The 13,028-nt window shown below is 42.2% G+C and overlaps 1 protein-coding gene across 3 annotated transcripts in view; it reads left to right on the forward strand.

Moving 5' to 3' along the window:
• BRWD1 (bromodomain and WD repeat domain containing 1) overlaps positions 1-13,028 on the forward strand; it is an 86,349-nt gene that overhangs the window by 53,899 nt on the left and 19,422 nt on the right. For all 3 annotated transcript variants that reach the window (XM_037524936.2, XM_054700269.1, XM_037524937.2), the window contains 11 exons: positions 250-375; positions 475-582; positions 3,308-3,432; positions 4,038-4,120; positions 6,349-6,460; positions 7,004-7,065; positions 7,670-7,825; positions 8,063-8,183; positions 9,128-9,253; positions 11,612-11,684; positions 12,722-12,763. In XM_037524936.2, the coding sequence (XP_037380833.1) occupies positions 250-375; positions 475-582; positions 3,308-3,432; positions 4,038-4,120; positions 6,349-6,460; positions 7,004-7,065; positions 7,670-7,825; positions 8,063-8,183; positions 9,128-9,253; positions 11,612-11,684; positions 12,722-12,763 (1,134 nt within the window). The remainder of the gene's footprint in view (positions 1-249; positions 376-474; positions 583-3,307; positions 3,433-4,037; positions 4,121-6,348; positions 6,461-7,003; positions 7,066-7,669; positions 7,826-8,062; positions 8,184-9,127; positions 9,254-11,611; positions 11,685-12,721; positions 12,764-13,028) is intronic.

The raw sequence follows: 13,028 nt of genomic DNA on the forward strand, positions 1-13,028 counted from the left end.
GCTGTGTACTGAAGAGGATTCAGGCTCTAGATGGCCCTTTCAGAGGTGTCAAGTGTTGGGACGAGTCCACTAGATAACAGGAGATGGCAGAAGCAAGTGCGAGGCAGGCCTGTGGGGAACCAAGTGGCTGTGTTGTTTGAAAACATCCTTTGGCAAATGCTGGTCAGTACTCACTCTGGTGACATTTCTTAAGCTGTGAGTGCTGCCCTTTTCTGTTCTTGCTGAAGTTGGCTCTCTTCCCCTTGGCAGAACTTGAGGAGAATGACTCCTGCAGAGCTCGCAAATCTGGAGCAGTTATATGAATTCCACCCTCCAGTTTGGATAACAGATACCACACTTCGAAAGTCTCCTTTTGTCCCTCAAATGGGTGATGAGGTGAGAGTAGAAGCATTTAAAAACATGAATATGGAACAGAAAACAAAATTAATACTGCTCTTTACGTTTTTATTTTAAATGCATGCTTCCCCTTTGTAGGTAATATATTTTCGACAGGGTCATGAAGCTTATATTGAGGCTGTCAGAAGAAATAACATTTATGAACTGAACCCTAACAAGGAGCCCTGGAGAAAAATGGATCTTCGGGTAAGATGGTAGTATTATTAAGTCATTAACATGCAGCACATGCAAGTTCACTAAAGAACCTACTGGAAGCGTATTTCATTACTGTCTTTCAGTTTCCTATTTTAGATTATTTCTGTTACTATTTTCTGCTAAACCTTAGGATCAAGTAGGAAGACTGATCAGTGTAAAATTTTAAGTGTGTTAGAGTTTCTCAGGAAAACAATGTGGCAATATGTATCATTAATTTTAAAATGTGGATAGCTAGAACAGATTTTCAAATGAAAAAAACAAGGTTCCAAAAGAAATACAAATTGGATTTAATCACATGCATAAGATGTAGAAAAACTAATTGTCCTATACTTCACCAATTTTGTAGGTTTCCTTTTCACTTTTATTTTTAATTTTTTTTGAAGATTTATTTATACATGCATACAAGAGCGGAGGTGCAGGCCAGAGGTGGGGGGAGGGGTGAGAGGATTCACCAGAGACAGAGTGGGGAACAGAACAGATAGGTTGATTGAAATCCACTGCTGAGGGGGGCAGCGGGTGAGACAGGAGAGGTCTGCTGTGCCATGTGGGTCAGCTCCCTGGCCGGGGATAGAATTCGTGCTCCAATGGCTGCGAATATCTTCATAGTGCTGAGACTTAACCCCTTGTGCCACCAGGGAGGCCCCCTTTTCATTTTCAATGAAAGAAAATAGCATGTTTTAGCAAATAGCAAGAGATTTAATTTTTAACAGTCAAATTAAGTCTAGAAAGCAATCCCAATTAAATCTAGAAACTCTAGAAGGAATGCTGGCAATTGGAATTGAAGCAGAAGAATATCTACTGTTTTAAATCAGTGATTTTAGTTCTGCTAACTTGGGAAACAACCAGAAATGCATGACAATTTATGAGCATGGTGGTTCCAGATTATTCTTTATAAAAAGAAAAAGATCCAAATATTCCATGGTACTGTCATGTAAAGCCTGCTGCTTTATTGAGACTTGTAAAATATTTGTTGAATGAGTGATGGGTACGTTTCACAATAATTGTATTATTACTAAGAGGAAAATGGAATGTGAAATGCTGTTTGTGGTTCAATAACAAGATTTTAAAAGTCTTTCAGCCCCAAAAAATACATCAGAATATCAGTGGTCACTATGGAATAACAATATGTGATTTTTTTGTTGTTGTTGTTCTTTATATTTTGAAAACTATTAGAAAATGATGAAAAAAGGAGTTTTAACAAAGATAGCTGTTCTTAACACTCATTCAATTCAGTGGCTATTTCTGCAAATGTAGCTGTGGATAATTCAGATTTCCGTACATTGGCTTCATTAACTCTGGTATACCTAAATACAGTGGACCCTTGTTATTTGAGGGTTCCATATTTGCGAATATGCATACTTGCTCTGTGTTATTTGCCTCCCTAGTCAGTACGTGAGGTGCTTTCTGGTCATTTGGAGACATCACGTTTCCTAAACAGCATCTTCCTAGGTGAGGTGGAACAAGGTGATGACTTCTTGTTTGAGCTTGTATATTGTAAACAAGAGTTCTTTTTGCAGTCTGTTGAATGCCACTTTTAAACCTTTTGGACATTTGTGTGCTTCTTGTTGCTCACTTGCTATTTAAAATGACCCCCCAAGAGGAGGAGGGAGAGGGATCAGAGGGCGGGAGGGAGGAGCACAGGGGACTGTGGAGATGGTGCATGGGTGCCTTGGGGAAGGAAACTCTATGGGGACTCAATCTGAGGGGGTGGAGGGAAGCAAATATTGTCTAAAAAAATTTAAAAAATGGCAAATGTTAAAATAAAAAAAATAAAATACATATATTTAAAAAAAATGAAATGACCCCTAAGTGCAGAGCTAAAGCTTCTGTCTTGTGTTCCTAAGCACAAGAAAGCAGCAATGCGCTTTATCCAGAGATATGTCTGTTAGATTAGTGTTTGTTTAGTGTTGCTGACTGAGTCCAGTGTTCATGACTGAACACAGAGTAAATGAGGTGTACTTCACACAGAAAATCAACTAAAACACTGTGCGTATCGTGCAGGTGGCTGCAGTGTTGGCACTGCCAGTAGGAACCTAGCCAGTTTTCTTTAGGAGCCACTCCCCAGGCCAGTGCCTTGGACAGCACTCTTGAACCAAACTGGGTCCCTTATATCAAGCATGTATCAGTCAGTGGATAAATGGACGGATGACCTCTGTGGTCCTGCTATTTCAGAAACAGACATCTCTCCCTGGCATGGCCACCATGTGCGGTCACCATGGTGGGGTCTTTGCACTATCCTGGCCCTGTAGTGGAGTAGGTAACAGCGTGGAGTAGGTCACACATGTCAGAGTTTCGAAGAATAGTTATGAATAAGCTAAAATGCTTCTACATTTTGAAGAGAATGCACAATAGATTATATAAATGAAAATGTGTTTTTAGAAAGAGCGAAAGTCAGAAGGTAATTCACATTTTTCATAGCTGTTGTCATTAGAGACTGAGTTGATCGGTGATTGTCCATCCAGCTTACCATTCTGTGGTGCAGTCCCTAAAGGAGTATATTCCTTTCATTAGCAAGAGTATTAAATGTCTGCCTGTAAATAAAGACGTGATGATTAGCATCAGCAACAGTGATTATACTTGGTGGTATATTAAACTTATCTGCTGGTTTAAAAGCCTTGATTGTGAGTTGACTGAATTTGGCATGTTGAGTGAGGATCTTCAGCAGTTGTTTTATCTTAACCATTTTAAATATCTGTTCTTTTATAATCTGTGTAAGGATCAAGAACTAGTCAAAATAGTTGGAATCCGGTACGAGGTTGGGCCTCCTACTCTCTGCTGCCTCAAACTGGCCTTTATAGACCCTGCTACTGGAAAACTCATGGACACGTCTTTCTCAATTAGGTAGGAATTTTTTTTAACTGAACTACTTAAATTTGGACTTTGTATCTTTCTGACAAGCACACCCTTTCAGTGTAACTGCAGGTAACAGGGAAGCAGCAGAACTGCCGTGGTGTGGGTTGAGGTTCTGATAGATGCGACTGCACGGGTGGTAAAGAGGGAGCACTAGGGCCAGCGAGGCTGCAGCATGTGCACATGCTTTCATGCATCTGCAGTGTGGAGAGTCCCATCCTGGAAGGGCTCGTTTTGGTTTGAGGAAATGTTAGCACAAATATTGGTTAAACCTGTACTGTTCACCAGTGTGGCAGTTGACGGCATGAAATGTGGCTGATGGCAATTGAATGAGATGTAAGTGTGCACAATGGACTTTGAAGAACTGGCGTGAAGAAAAGTAATGTAAAGTGTCTTACCTTGTTTGATTACGTGGTACACAGGATGATATATACTGGGTTAAAAAAATATTAAAATTAATTTCACTCATTTCTTATTTAATGTGGCTAGTCAGAAATTAAAACTTATGTGTGTGCCTCCTGTAGCATTCCGCCTGGGTGCTGCTGCTCCGGGTGCGGTTGCCGAGTGGGCTGTAACCGCCACGTGTCTCGTTCCAGGTACCATGATATGCCGGATGTTATTGACTTTCTGGTTCTGCGTCAGTTTTACGATGAAGCGAGACAGAGGAACTGGCAATCCTGTAAGTCTGCCCTGGTGGCTGGCGTGCGCCTGTGAACGTCAGCCTCTCCTTTGTTTATCCTATGATCTAAGACAAGCAGAAGGTCGAAAAACAATTGCAGGTTTCTCACTGGAAACATTTCTGTGTGCCAGAATATCTTACCTCTGATATCTTATCAACCACACTTAACTAGGGTGACTTGAGGAAACCTTCCTTTAAAAACGAAAGCATCACACACACCTGTGTCCTATAAGCCACCTTATAGGACTGAGCAGGGACTGAACAGGGGAGGTGACGTCCTGTGGTGCAGGCACTGACTGATTCACGTGGCTTTCTTGGGGCTGGTTCAGGTGGGCTCACTGGTTAGCCCTAGGTAGGTCGTTAGCCTCTTCAGGACATAGGTGATGACCGGAATTAGACCATGTGGTGGCACTTACAACTGTCCCACCTGCTTCACCAGTGCACGCACATCCTTCTTGGGTGTGGGATACAGTATTGGGGCCTCAGTCTTCAATTGGACTTTCGACCCTTACAAAAATAGCTCATTTTGCTTTTGTTAGTTTGGGTCTCTTATTAGGACATCAGCCTTTACTCGGGTCTTGTCATCTTGTATGTATGTTATAAATGGTGTTAGGACTACTAGTTTTTTTAGTTTTTGCCGCTTTTTCCTGCAGGTCCTACAAGCAGTAACACTTTAGTCAATTCCCTGAGCAGCCCTGTTTAATACACAAGATTGACAGAGTGTGGCTGCTTAGTAGATTTTTGAATGGTGATATCTGTATAAGCAATCTGAATTTCATTTTGATTGACATGTTTACGCAAAACTCTCTTAAAGAATTATTAATTTACTGAAGAATTGTTAATGCTGGAGAGATGGCTGTTTTTTTTCTTTCTGATTTTGCTTTGAAAACTGATAGATGGGAAGGGAAGAATAGTGTTGTTATAGCAGTCTGGTTCTTTTGTAATATCTGTAAAACAAAAATTGGATACAGTTTATTTCACTAGAAGTATTACAGTTGTAAAATACATTTTGGAATGTGTATAATTGAAAGTCACTGGCTTTGGCTGAAGTATTCCATCCATGGTTATGGTGACTTTTATTTATAGCATCCGTCCTGGGATCTGTTCCCAGCTCTTACATTATGCTGGTAACAGGATGTGTAGGTGTTTCTTTTCAATAATATGTCAGCACCTTTTAGGGTATATGTATACGTTTTTATTATGAGATTTTAACTAGAGCATTTTGATGTGATGAAGGTATTTATAGAAGAACAACTGTAGAATAATCATAAATTGTCATAATTTTCCATGTATTTACTATACCTATTAAATAAGTATGATGGGCCTCCCCAGTGGCCCAGTGGGTTGAGCGCAGCGCTGTGAAACTGTCCGCAGTCTCTGCAGCGCCGGTTTGATTCCCGGCCGGTCAGGGAGATTCCCACATGGCGTGGCAGACTTCTGTCTTGCCCGCTGCTCCCCTCAGCAGTGTTTTCAGTTGTTTGCATGTTCTGTTCCCCGCTCTGTCTCTGGTGAATTCTCTCACCCTCCTGTGCCTCTGGCCTGTACCCCAGTTCTTATATAAATAAATAAAAATCTTTAAAAAAATAAAGTAAGTATAATATCCGTTATCGTAGAAGATTTTTGTATTTTGTTAAACTTTATTATTCATGTTGTAAGGCCTAACAGAACTTGGCATTTGGAATCACTAACCAACCTATTCATAGCCATTTTAGTCTTTTTAGTTACAGAGCTTTGTACCACCAGTAAATTGTTGAGTATGGCATGTTTTTTTGTTTTTTTAAAAGATTTATTTATTTATGCATACAAGAGCTGGGATACAGGCCAGAGATTGGGGGGGGGGGAGAGGATTCACAGAGACAGAGTGGGGAACAGAACAGGCAGACTGACCGAAATACACTGCTGAGGGGAGCAGTGGGCGAGACAGGAGAGGTCCCCTGCACCATGTGGGCTGCCTCCTGGCCGGCCGGGGATTGAACTTGCGTTGCAGAGGCTGTGGACTGCTCCACAGTGCAGTGCCCAACCCCCTGTGCCACCAGAGAGGCCTGAGTATGGCATGTTTTTTACATGTGTTTTAATCACTGAAGGCTGCTGGGAAGTTGGGGAGACTGGTTAATTTTAAGATAAAAATATACTTTGATCTTTGTGTCATTTGTATCATGTGGCATTTTATAAATTAGAAGTGTTGACGTTAGCAGATCAATGTCTCACAGTCGTATGTGTCTTAACAGGTGACAGGTTCCGCTCCATCATTGATGACGCTTGGTGGTTTGGAACGGTGCTAAGTCAAGAGCCGTATCAGCCTCAATACCCTGATAGTCACTTTCAGTGTTACATCGTCAGGTCTGTATGCAGAGGACAGCAGATCCCCTACAAACACCTGGTCATTGTGTGAATGACACACACACCTGGTTACAAAACCAGGCGTGCATTGAGTAATATCACTCTCCAGAGGCCACTGTCGCTTCCTGTTCACTAGCACCCCCATGGTGAGGAGCTGCTTGCTTTCCTGGGCCACCTGTAGCCTGCTACTGTCCTGAGCAGCATTGTGCAGGGCACCTGTTACATTACTTCCCTGTTCAAAATCCACAGTCTTTCCCATTGGCTGTGGAATGAAGTCCACGCTCTGAAGTGTGGCATCCGAGGCCTTCACAATGGCTTTGACTTCCTCCTCTTGTACCCTGGGTGCAGGCCACACAGGATTTCTGGTTTTGTCTTGGCACCCACCATACATTTTTGTACATCTTAAACCACATCTTTCTAAATTTAGTATTTAAACTTTCATTGCAACAGTAAGGTTATCTTTTTGTATGCTCTTGAAGTGGAAACCTAGTAGTTAGCACATTTTGTCTTTCTGAAAGCTAATCAGATTTTTTTTTTTAACAGATGGGACAATACTGAAATTGAGAAACTTAGCCCATGGGACATGGAACCAATTCCTGATAATGGTGAGTAATTGTTAAAAAATGGAAGTATTTTACCTTTCAGGTTTCTGATTTTGTAATCTAATGCATATAGAGCACATTAGTGTTCTTTGAGACTTACTTTCACATTATTATGGTAACTTTGAACCTTATTGAAGAAATGAGCAGAATTACATGTGTCTGGCTCATCAGTTCTTTTTTTTTTTTTTAAGAGGCATGTATTTTTATTCATTTATTTGTTTGTTTGTACATGCACTGGGCACAGTCAGAAGCGCGGGAGGGTGAGAGAATTCACCAGAGCCAGAGCGGGGAGCAGAGCAGGCAGAAGGACTGAAGCACACTGCTGAGGGGAGCAGCGGGCGGCAGGAGAGGTCTGCGCGCCATGTGGGACCCTCCTCCAGTGGCCGGGGAGCAGCCAGGGATCGAACCGGCGCCGCAGAGGCCGCGGGCAGCTTCGCAACCCAGCGCTCAACCGCTGCGCCACCGGGGAGGCCCTGGCTCATCAGTTCTTACCCTAAGATTCCAGCTTGCTGCTCACTGCCTCCCAGTAGCCAACTAGCATTTCTCAGTCAGCGCACATTTGTGGTTTGATTTTTGTCATCTTGTTCTTTTTTGATAAAATTCATAGTTGATCCTCCTGAAGAATTGGGAGCTAGTATTTCTGTTACTTCAGATGAGCTAGAGAAACTGCTCTACAAGCCGGAAGATGGTGAATGGGGGCAGAAATCGAGAGATGAAGAATGTGAACGAATTATTAGTGGTATAGATCAGCTTTTGAATCTTGGTAAGTTTTTATAGGGTGAGAAGTTTCATTTTCAAGTTTTTTTCCCCCACAAACATTTTTTAAATTGAAGCATATTTGTGGTTGTGTCCTTCTCTGCAACTTCTTTTGATGGTCTTTGGTGAAGGCCTGCAGGCCTGCAATGATAAACATGGTTCTTGTTTTATGAATGATTTGTGGAGAAGCATCACCTCGAGGTAATGAATTTACTGATAAAAACTCTCCTGTCTGCCCTTGCAGATATAGCAGCAGCTTTTGCAGGTCCTGTTGATCTCTGTACCTACCCAAAGTACTGCACTGTGGTGGCGTACCCGACCGACCTGTTTACCATCCGAATGAGACTCGTTAATCGCTTCTACAGGTTAGGAGACACATGCTTTAAAAATAGTTTGGAAAGATAATCTGGTTATTGCAGCTACAATGAAGAGAGAGCGGTGGTTGGTGGGGACCGTAGTGGAGTAGGGACTGAGTAACATTATTTTTGGTTTCATCTTCTTTTATGATAGTGATTTCTTGGTCTTATGTGTAAGACACTGTTGATGCCTGTGGATAGGCACTATAAATCCCTGATAAGGTAAAAAAATATTGTATATCATTCCTCAATTATTAGTGTGTTTTTTTTTAAAAGATTCATTTATGCATACAAGAACTGGGGTCCAGGCCAGAGGTGTGGGAGGGTGAGAGGATTCACCAGAGACAGAGCGGGGAGCAGAACAGGCAGACTGACCGAAGACACTACTGCGGGGAGCAGCGGGCACGACAGAAGAGGTCTGCCATACCATGTGGGCATCTCCCTGGTCAGCCAGGAGTCGAACCTGCGCTGCAGAGGCTGTGGACAGCTTCACAGCACTGCGCTCAACCTGCTGTGCCACTGGGGAGGCCCAGCAATTTTTTTTAAAGCAATAGATGACATTCCAAAATGTGGCTTCTTTACCGCTTAGTCCAATAGAGTGTGTGATTAATCAGAAAGGCACTTTGCCAGTTTTCAGGGCGGCTGGCGCTCTGAGCAGTGACAGTCTTAACACATTGTTTCATTGAGTCTCAGTGGCTTCACATTATGGCTAGGCAGCTTGAGGAGGGAGGGTTGCTCTGCTGTAATTCATTGGTCCGTTCAGATTTTGCACAGTCTGCTCCAGTGTACTCCCCGGGCTGTGGGCGGGCTGGCAGCATAGAGCTTTATTCATTGTCACATTTTGCTCATGACTTAACTGATAGACTGAGTTGACTTACAGATGGTGAATTTTTTAACTTGCTTTCTGTTTTTCTGCTTTTTGAGTCCTAAGTTTCCTACTTTTGTTTTTGAAGGCGGCTGTCTGCATTAGTTTGGGAAGTCAGATACATCGAACACAATGCCAGGACGTTCAATGAGCCTCAGAGTGTAATTGCAAGATCTGCTAAGAAGATAACTGACCAGCTGTTAAGATTCATCAGGTAAGTGGCTGCGTGTTGTAGGCACTGTGCAGAAAGGGCTGTGTGCTGCACTTGTGCAGCTTCAGTCTTTGGTGTTTATTCTCCAAATGATGCAATTCTAGTGTTTTACTCTGGAGGCAGAACTGTCAGCGTCTTTACATTTGTCTGCTCTGGGTGCTGTGTAGCAAATGATAATTTCACATGTGAGGATTGTTTTTGCGTAGAAGAACTGGGGTATAGGACAGAGGTGTGGGGGTGAGAGGATTCACCAGAGACAGCGTGGGGAGCAGAAAAGGCAGATCTACTGAAACACACTGCTGAGGGGCGCAGCGTGGGAAAGGAAAAGTCTGCTGTGCCATCATTCGTGAGAAATTGAACTATACATCTCTTCTGCTTTTGAAAAGTTGGAGATTTTTTTTATCGCTGAGAGTTGCCCGGCATCTGCCCTTCACCCGGCCTCCCCTGTCAGCACTTTTGTGGAGGCACGGCATCACTTGGGAGATGCCAGGAAATCATCCTTGGTGCCTTCCTGTTGCTGCAGTGTGGAACCTCCTGCATTTCCTCAGATAATTCCTGGGTGTCCTTGGATGGGCTCAGCTTGCAGCCCCGTCCTCTCTGGATTGCCTCTTTGTTTCCTTAGTCTCCTTCAGCCCCAGGTTCTTTCATGGCTTCAGCATTTTCCTTGAATGTTGAATACTTACTTTGTAGCATGTATCTAATTTGGGCCTGGGGGTGTTTTCTCCCCAGTGTTTTCTCATAGTTAGATTGAGTCTTGTTAACTCTTGGAGTGTACCCAGGAGAGTGTTTGTGCAAGTCTGACTAGCCCCTACGTTTCCTGCTTTGGGACATCAGTTTGGAATGGTGGGATAGGAACGGACCTGGAAGGGCCTCCCCTGGTGGCGCAGCCGTTGAGCGCTGGGCTGCGAAGCTGCCCCCAGTCTCTGCAGTGCCGGTTCGATCCCCTGCCCCCACGGGCGAGGGTCCCACATGACGTGACAGACCTCTCCTGCTATGCCCACTGCCCCCCTCAGCAGTGTATTTTGTCAGTCTGCCTGTTCTGTTCCCCGCCCTGGGTCTGGTGAATTCTCTCACCCTCCCGTGCTTCTGACTGTACCCAGTGCTTGTATAAATAAATAAATAAATCTTAAAAGAAAAAGAAAAATCAAAATCAACAAACAATTATGAACCAGAGACACACTATGGGGGGGAGGTGGGGAAGGAGGGATTGGGGTCAAAATAAGGGGGTTGCAATTGTATGGGGAATATAAAAATAAAAAAAAAAAAAGGAAAAAAGGAAAAAAGAAATGGACCTGGAAGTTGGGACCCAGGGTCTAACCTGACCTCTGCAGTGAGCATCTTCGTGCCTTTGGACAGTCGACCCAGCCACTTTCCTTTCAAGTGAATGAGTTTTACTGTATGGTACTTTATGCCTTTTCCCCATAGCTAGAAAAATGACTGGAATCATTTATTAAGGAATTACATATTAAGGAATCACATATTAAGGAAGATAATTTGGTAATTTGTCATTTTCCACCTCTAATAGAGAGAAATGTCTGTCTCCGGTCCTGGGCTGGGTCTGTCCTGTGTGTGGGGAATTTGGCTGGTTTCTGCTTCGGAAAGCGCCTGTCATCATCCCCTTTGTGCAGGCCAGGCTGGCACCACTTAGACTTCTTAATTCTTCTGCATGAGGCAGTGAGGTTAAGATACAGTGGGCTTTCATTTTTATTTCTTTTATCTCAAATCAATCTTATTCCTGTCTGACTTCGTGGCTATTACTTGTCATGACTTGGAAGAACTCATGCCAGCATCCAGGTGGGCCCACGTTACTGGATCACCAGCTTCCCTCTGCATATTCTCCACCCTGGAAAACTTTCAGAATTCTTTCTTTTTTTTTTTAAACAAGCATCTTTATTTTTTTTTTTTTAAGATTTATTTTATTTATACAAGCACTGGGTACAGTCAGAAGCGCAGGTGGGTGAGAGAATTTGCCTGAGTCAGAGCGGGGAGCAGAACAGGCAGAAGGACCGAAGTACACTGCTGAGGGGAGCAGCGGGTGGCAGGAGAGGTCTGCGTGCCATGTGGGACCCTCCTCCAGTGGCCGGGTAGCAGCTGGGGATCGAACCGGCGCTGCAGAGGCTGTGGGCAGCTTTGCAACCCAGCGCTCAACCGCTGTGCCACCGGGGAGGCCCAACTTTCAGAATTTTAAGATGATTAGTTGTCCTCACGGAGTTTGAGGATCTGCTTGGAGTAGGAATGTGTACAAAATTTGTGTGTGTGTGGGGGGGGGGGGGGGGTTGTACTTAACACGTAGGTTGAAATTTTTGTATTAGTTGATTACACATCTGTATGCTGTTAAAAAAGTGAAAAATTGTTTTTTAGGAATCAAGAATGTACAAATATCTCAGAACTTTCTAATACTTCTGAAAATGATGAGCAAAATGCCGAGGACTTGGTATGAAGTTTGTCAATTTTATAATGATTTTTGTCAATTTTCAATGTTAACTTAAAAATAGAGTTGAAATAGAAAATGTTGGTCACCTACATCAATTCTTGGTGTATTCCAGTGAAATAGGAAAACAAGGCACTTGACAAAAATACATTTTTAAATTATTTAGATAATCAGTGAATATTTTGTTTTAGCTAGAAACTGACAATAAATTTAAGAAAAAGTCTAAGTGGATAAATTAAATGTACAATATGTTTCCAAATTTCAGCTAGAATGAGGAGTATTATAAGAAATACCTTGGAAATATTTTTGCTTAAAACACTATCTGATTGTTGGAGTTAATTTAATTAAAAATTAGTTTTACTGTGTTCAAGGCACCCTGAAGTCTTTCCTTAAGCTGGTGGTGAGGTGTGCCCGAAGGCGGTCCCAGTGGGGTGTGTACTTGCACTTCACATGGTGTCAGGCTCTCCTCTGCAATTGTGGGAAGGCCGGCTTTTGAAGATAGTGTCAATTTCTGCACAAATGTTTGTTGTAGTTTGCTGCTTTTCATGCTAGTTTATATTGGAATAAAAAGGTGCTACTGAGTGGCATATGGAATGAGGTGCTATGTAGAGCTTGAAATACAGAGAGTAGAAGACATGTGTTTTGGGGATTTTATGAATTTTGTCATCTGATTGTGATTCTTGTATTCTTGATAAACAATTCCCAGGTGTTTAATGTCTTCAGTATTTGCAATGAATGCTGTGTAGCAAATTATAAATCGAATTCAGCAGAAACAATTTTAAAAGTTGCTTTTACATGTGCTGAATATCTAGGATATTTAGGATATGCACAGAGAAGCATTTTATAGCTCTTTGTTGGAGTTAGTGCATGTTATTAGGGACTATAAAGGGCTACTAAAATGGTTGCCACTGAGGTCATCTGATAGTCTGTCTCTTGAGATTTTGTTAGTGAGCTATAACTTTTTTAAGACTAAATGTTTTAAGATAATTTATTTTCAGTGAGAATCTTAACACTTATGGTGCTGTGATTTTTATTTCTAGGATGATAGTGATCTTCCTAAAACATCTTCTGGAAGAAGGAGAGTAAGTTAATTTCCCTAACTGACTTCAGTTTATTCTTCCTTTTAAAATCAACCCATACTTTTGGGTATTGTCTTTGAAAATTATATTGATAGAGAAATAGTTTATTAGAGAAATGGGAGAAATCACTGAATGATGGATATTTAGGTAAGGCTTAGTGGAAGAATTGTGATTTTAAGAATTGTGCTTTCAGAATGAGATAGAATAAGAAGAAAATATTTAAAAAGTAGGGAATATTCCACAATTGAAAATGTAGGAAAGTAAGGAA

The sequence above is a fragment of the Talpa occidentalis genome, unplaced genomic scaffold, assembly GCF_014898055.3.
Source record: "Talpa occidentalis isolate TD23 unplaced genomic scaffold, MPIMG_talOcc4v2.1 talOcc4.4, whole genome shotgun sequence".
Taxonomy (NCBI): domain Eukaryota; kingdom Metazoa; phylum Chordata; class Mammalia; order Eulipotyphla; family Talpidae; genus Talpa; species Talpa occidentalis.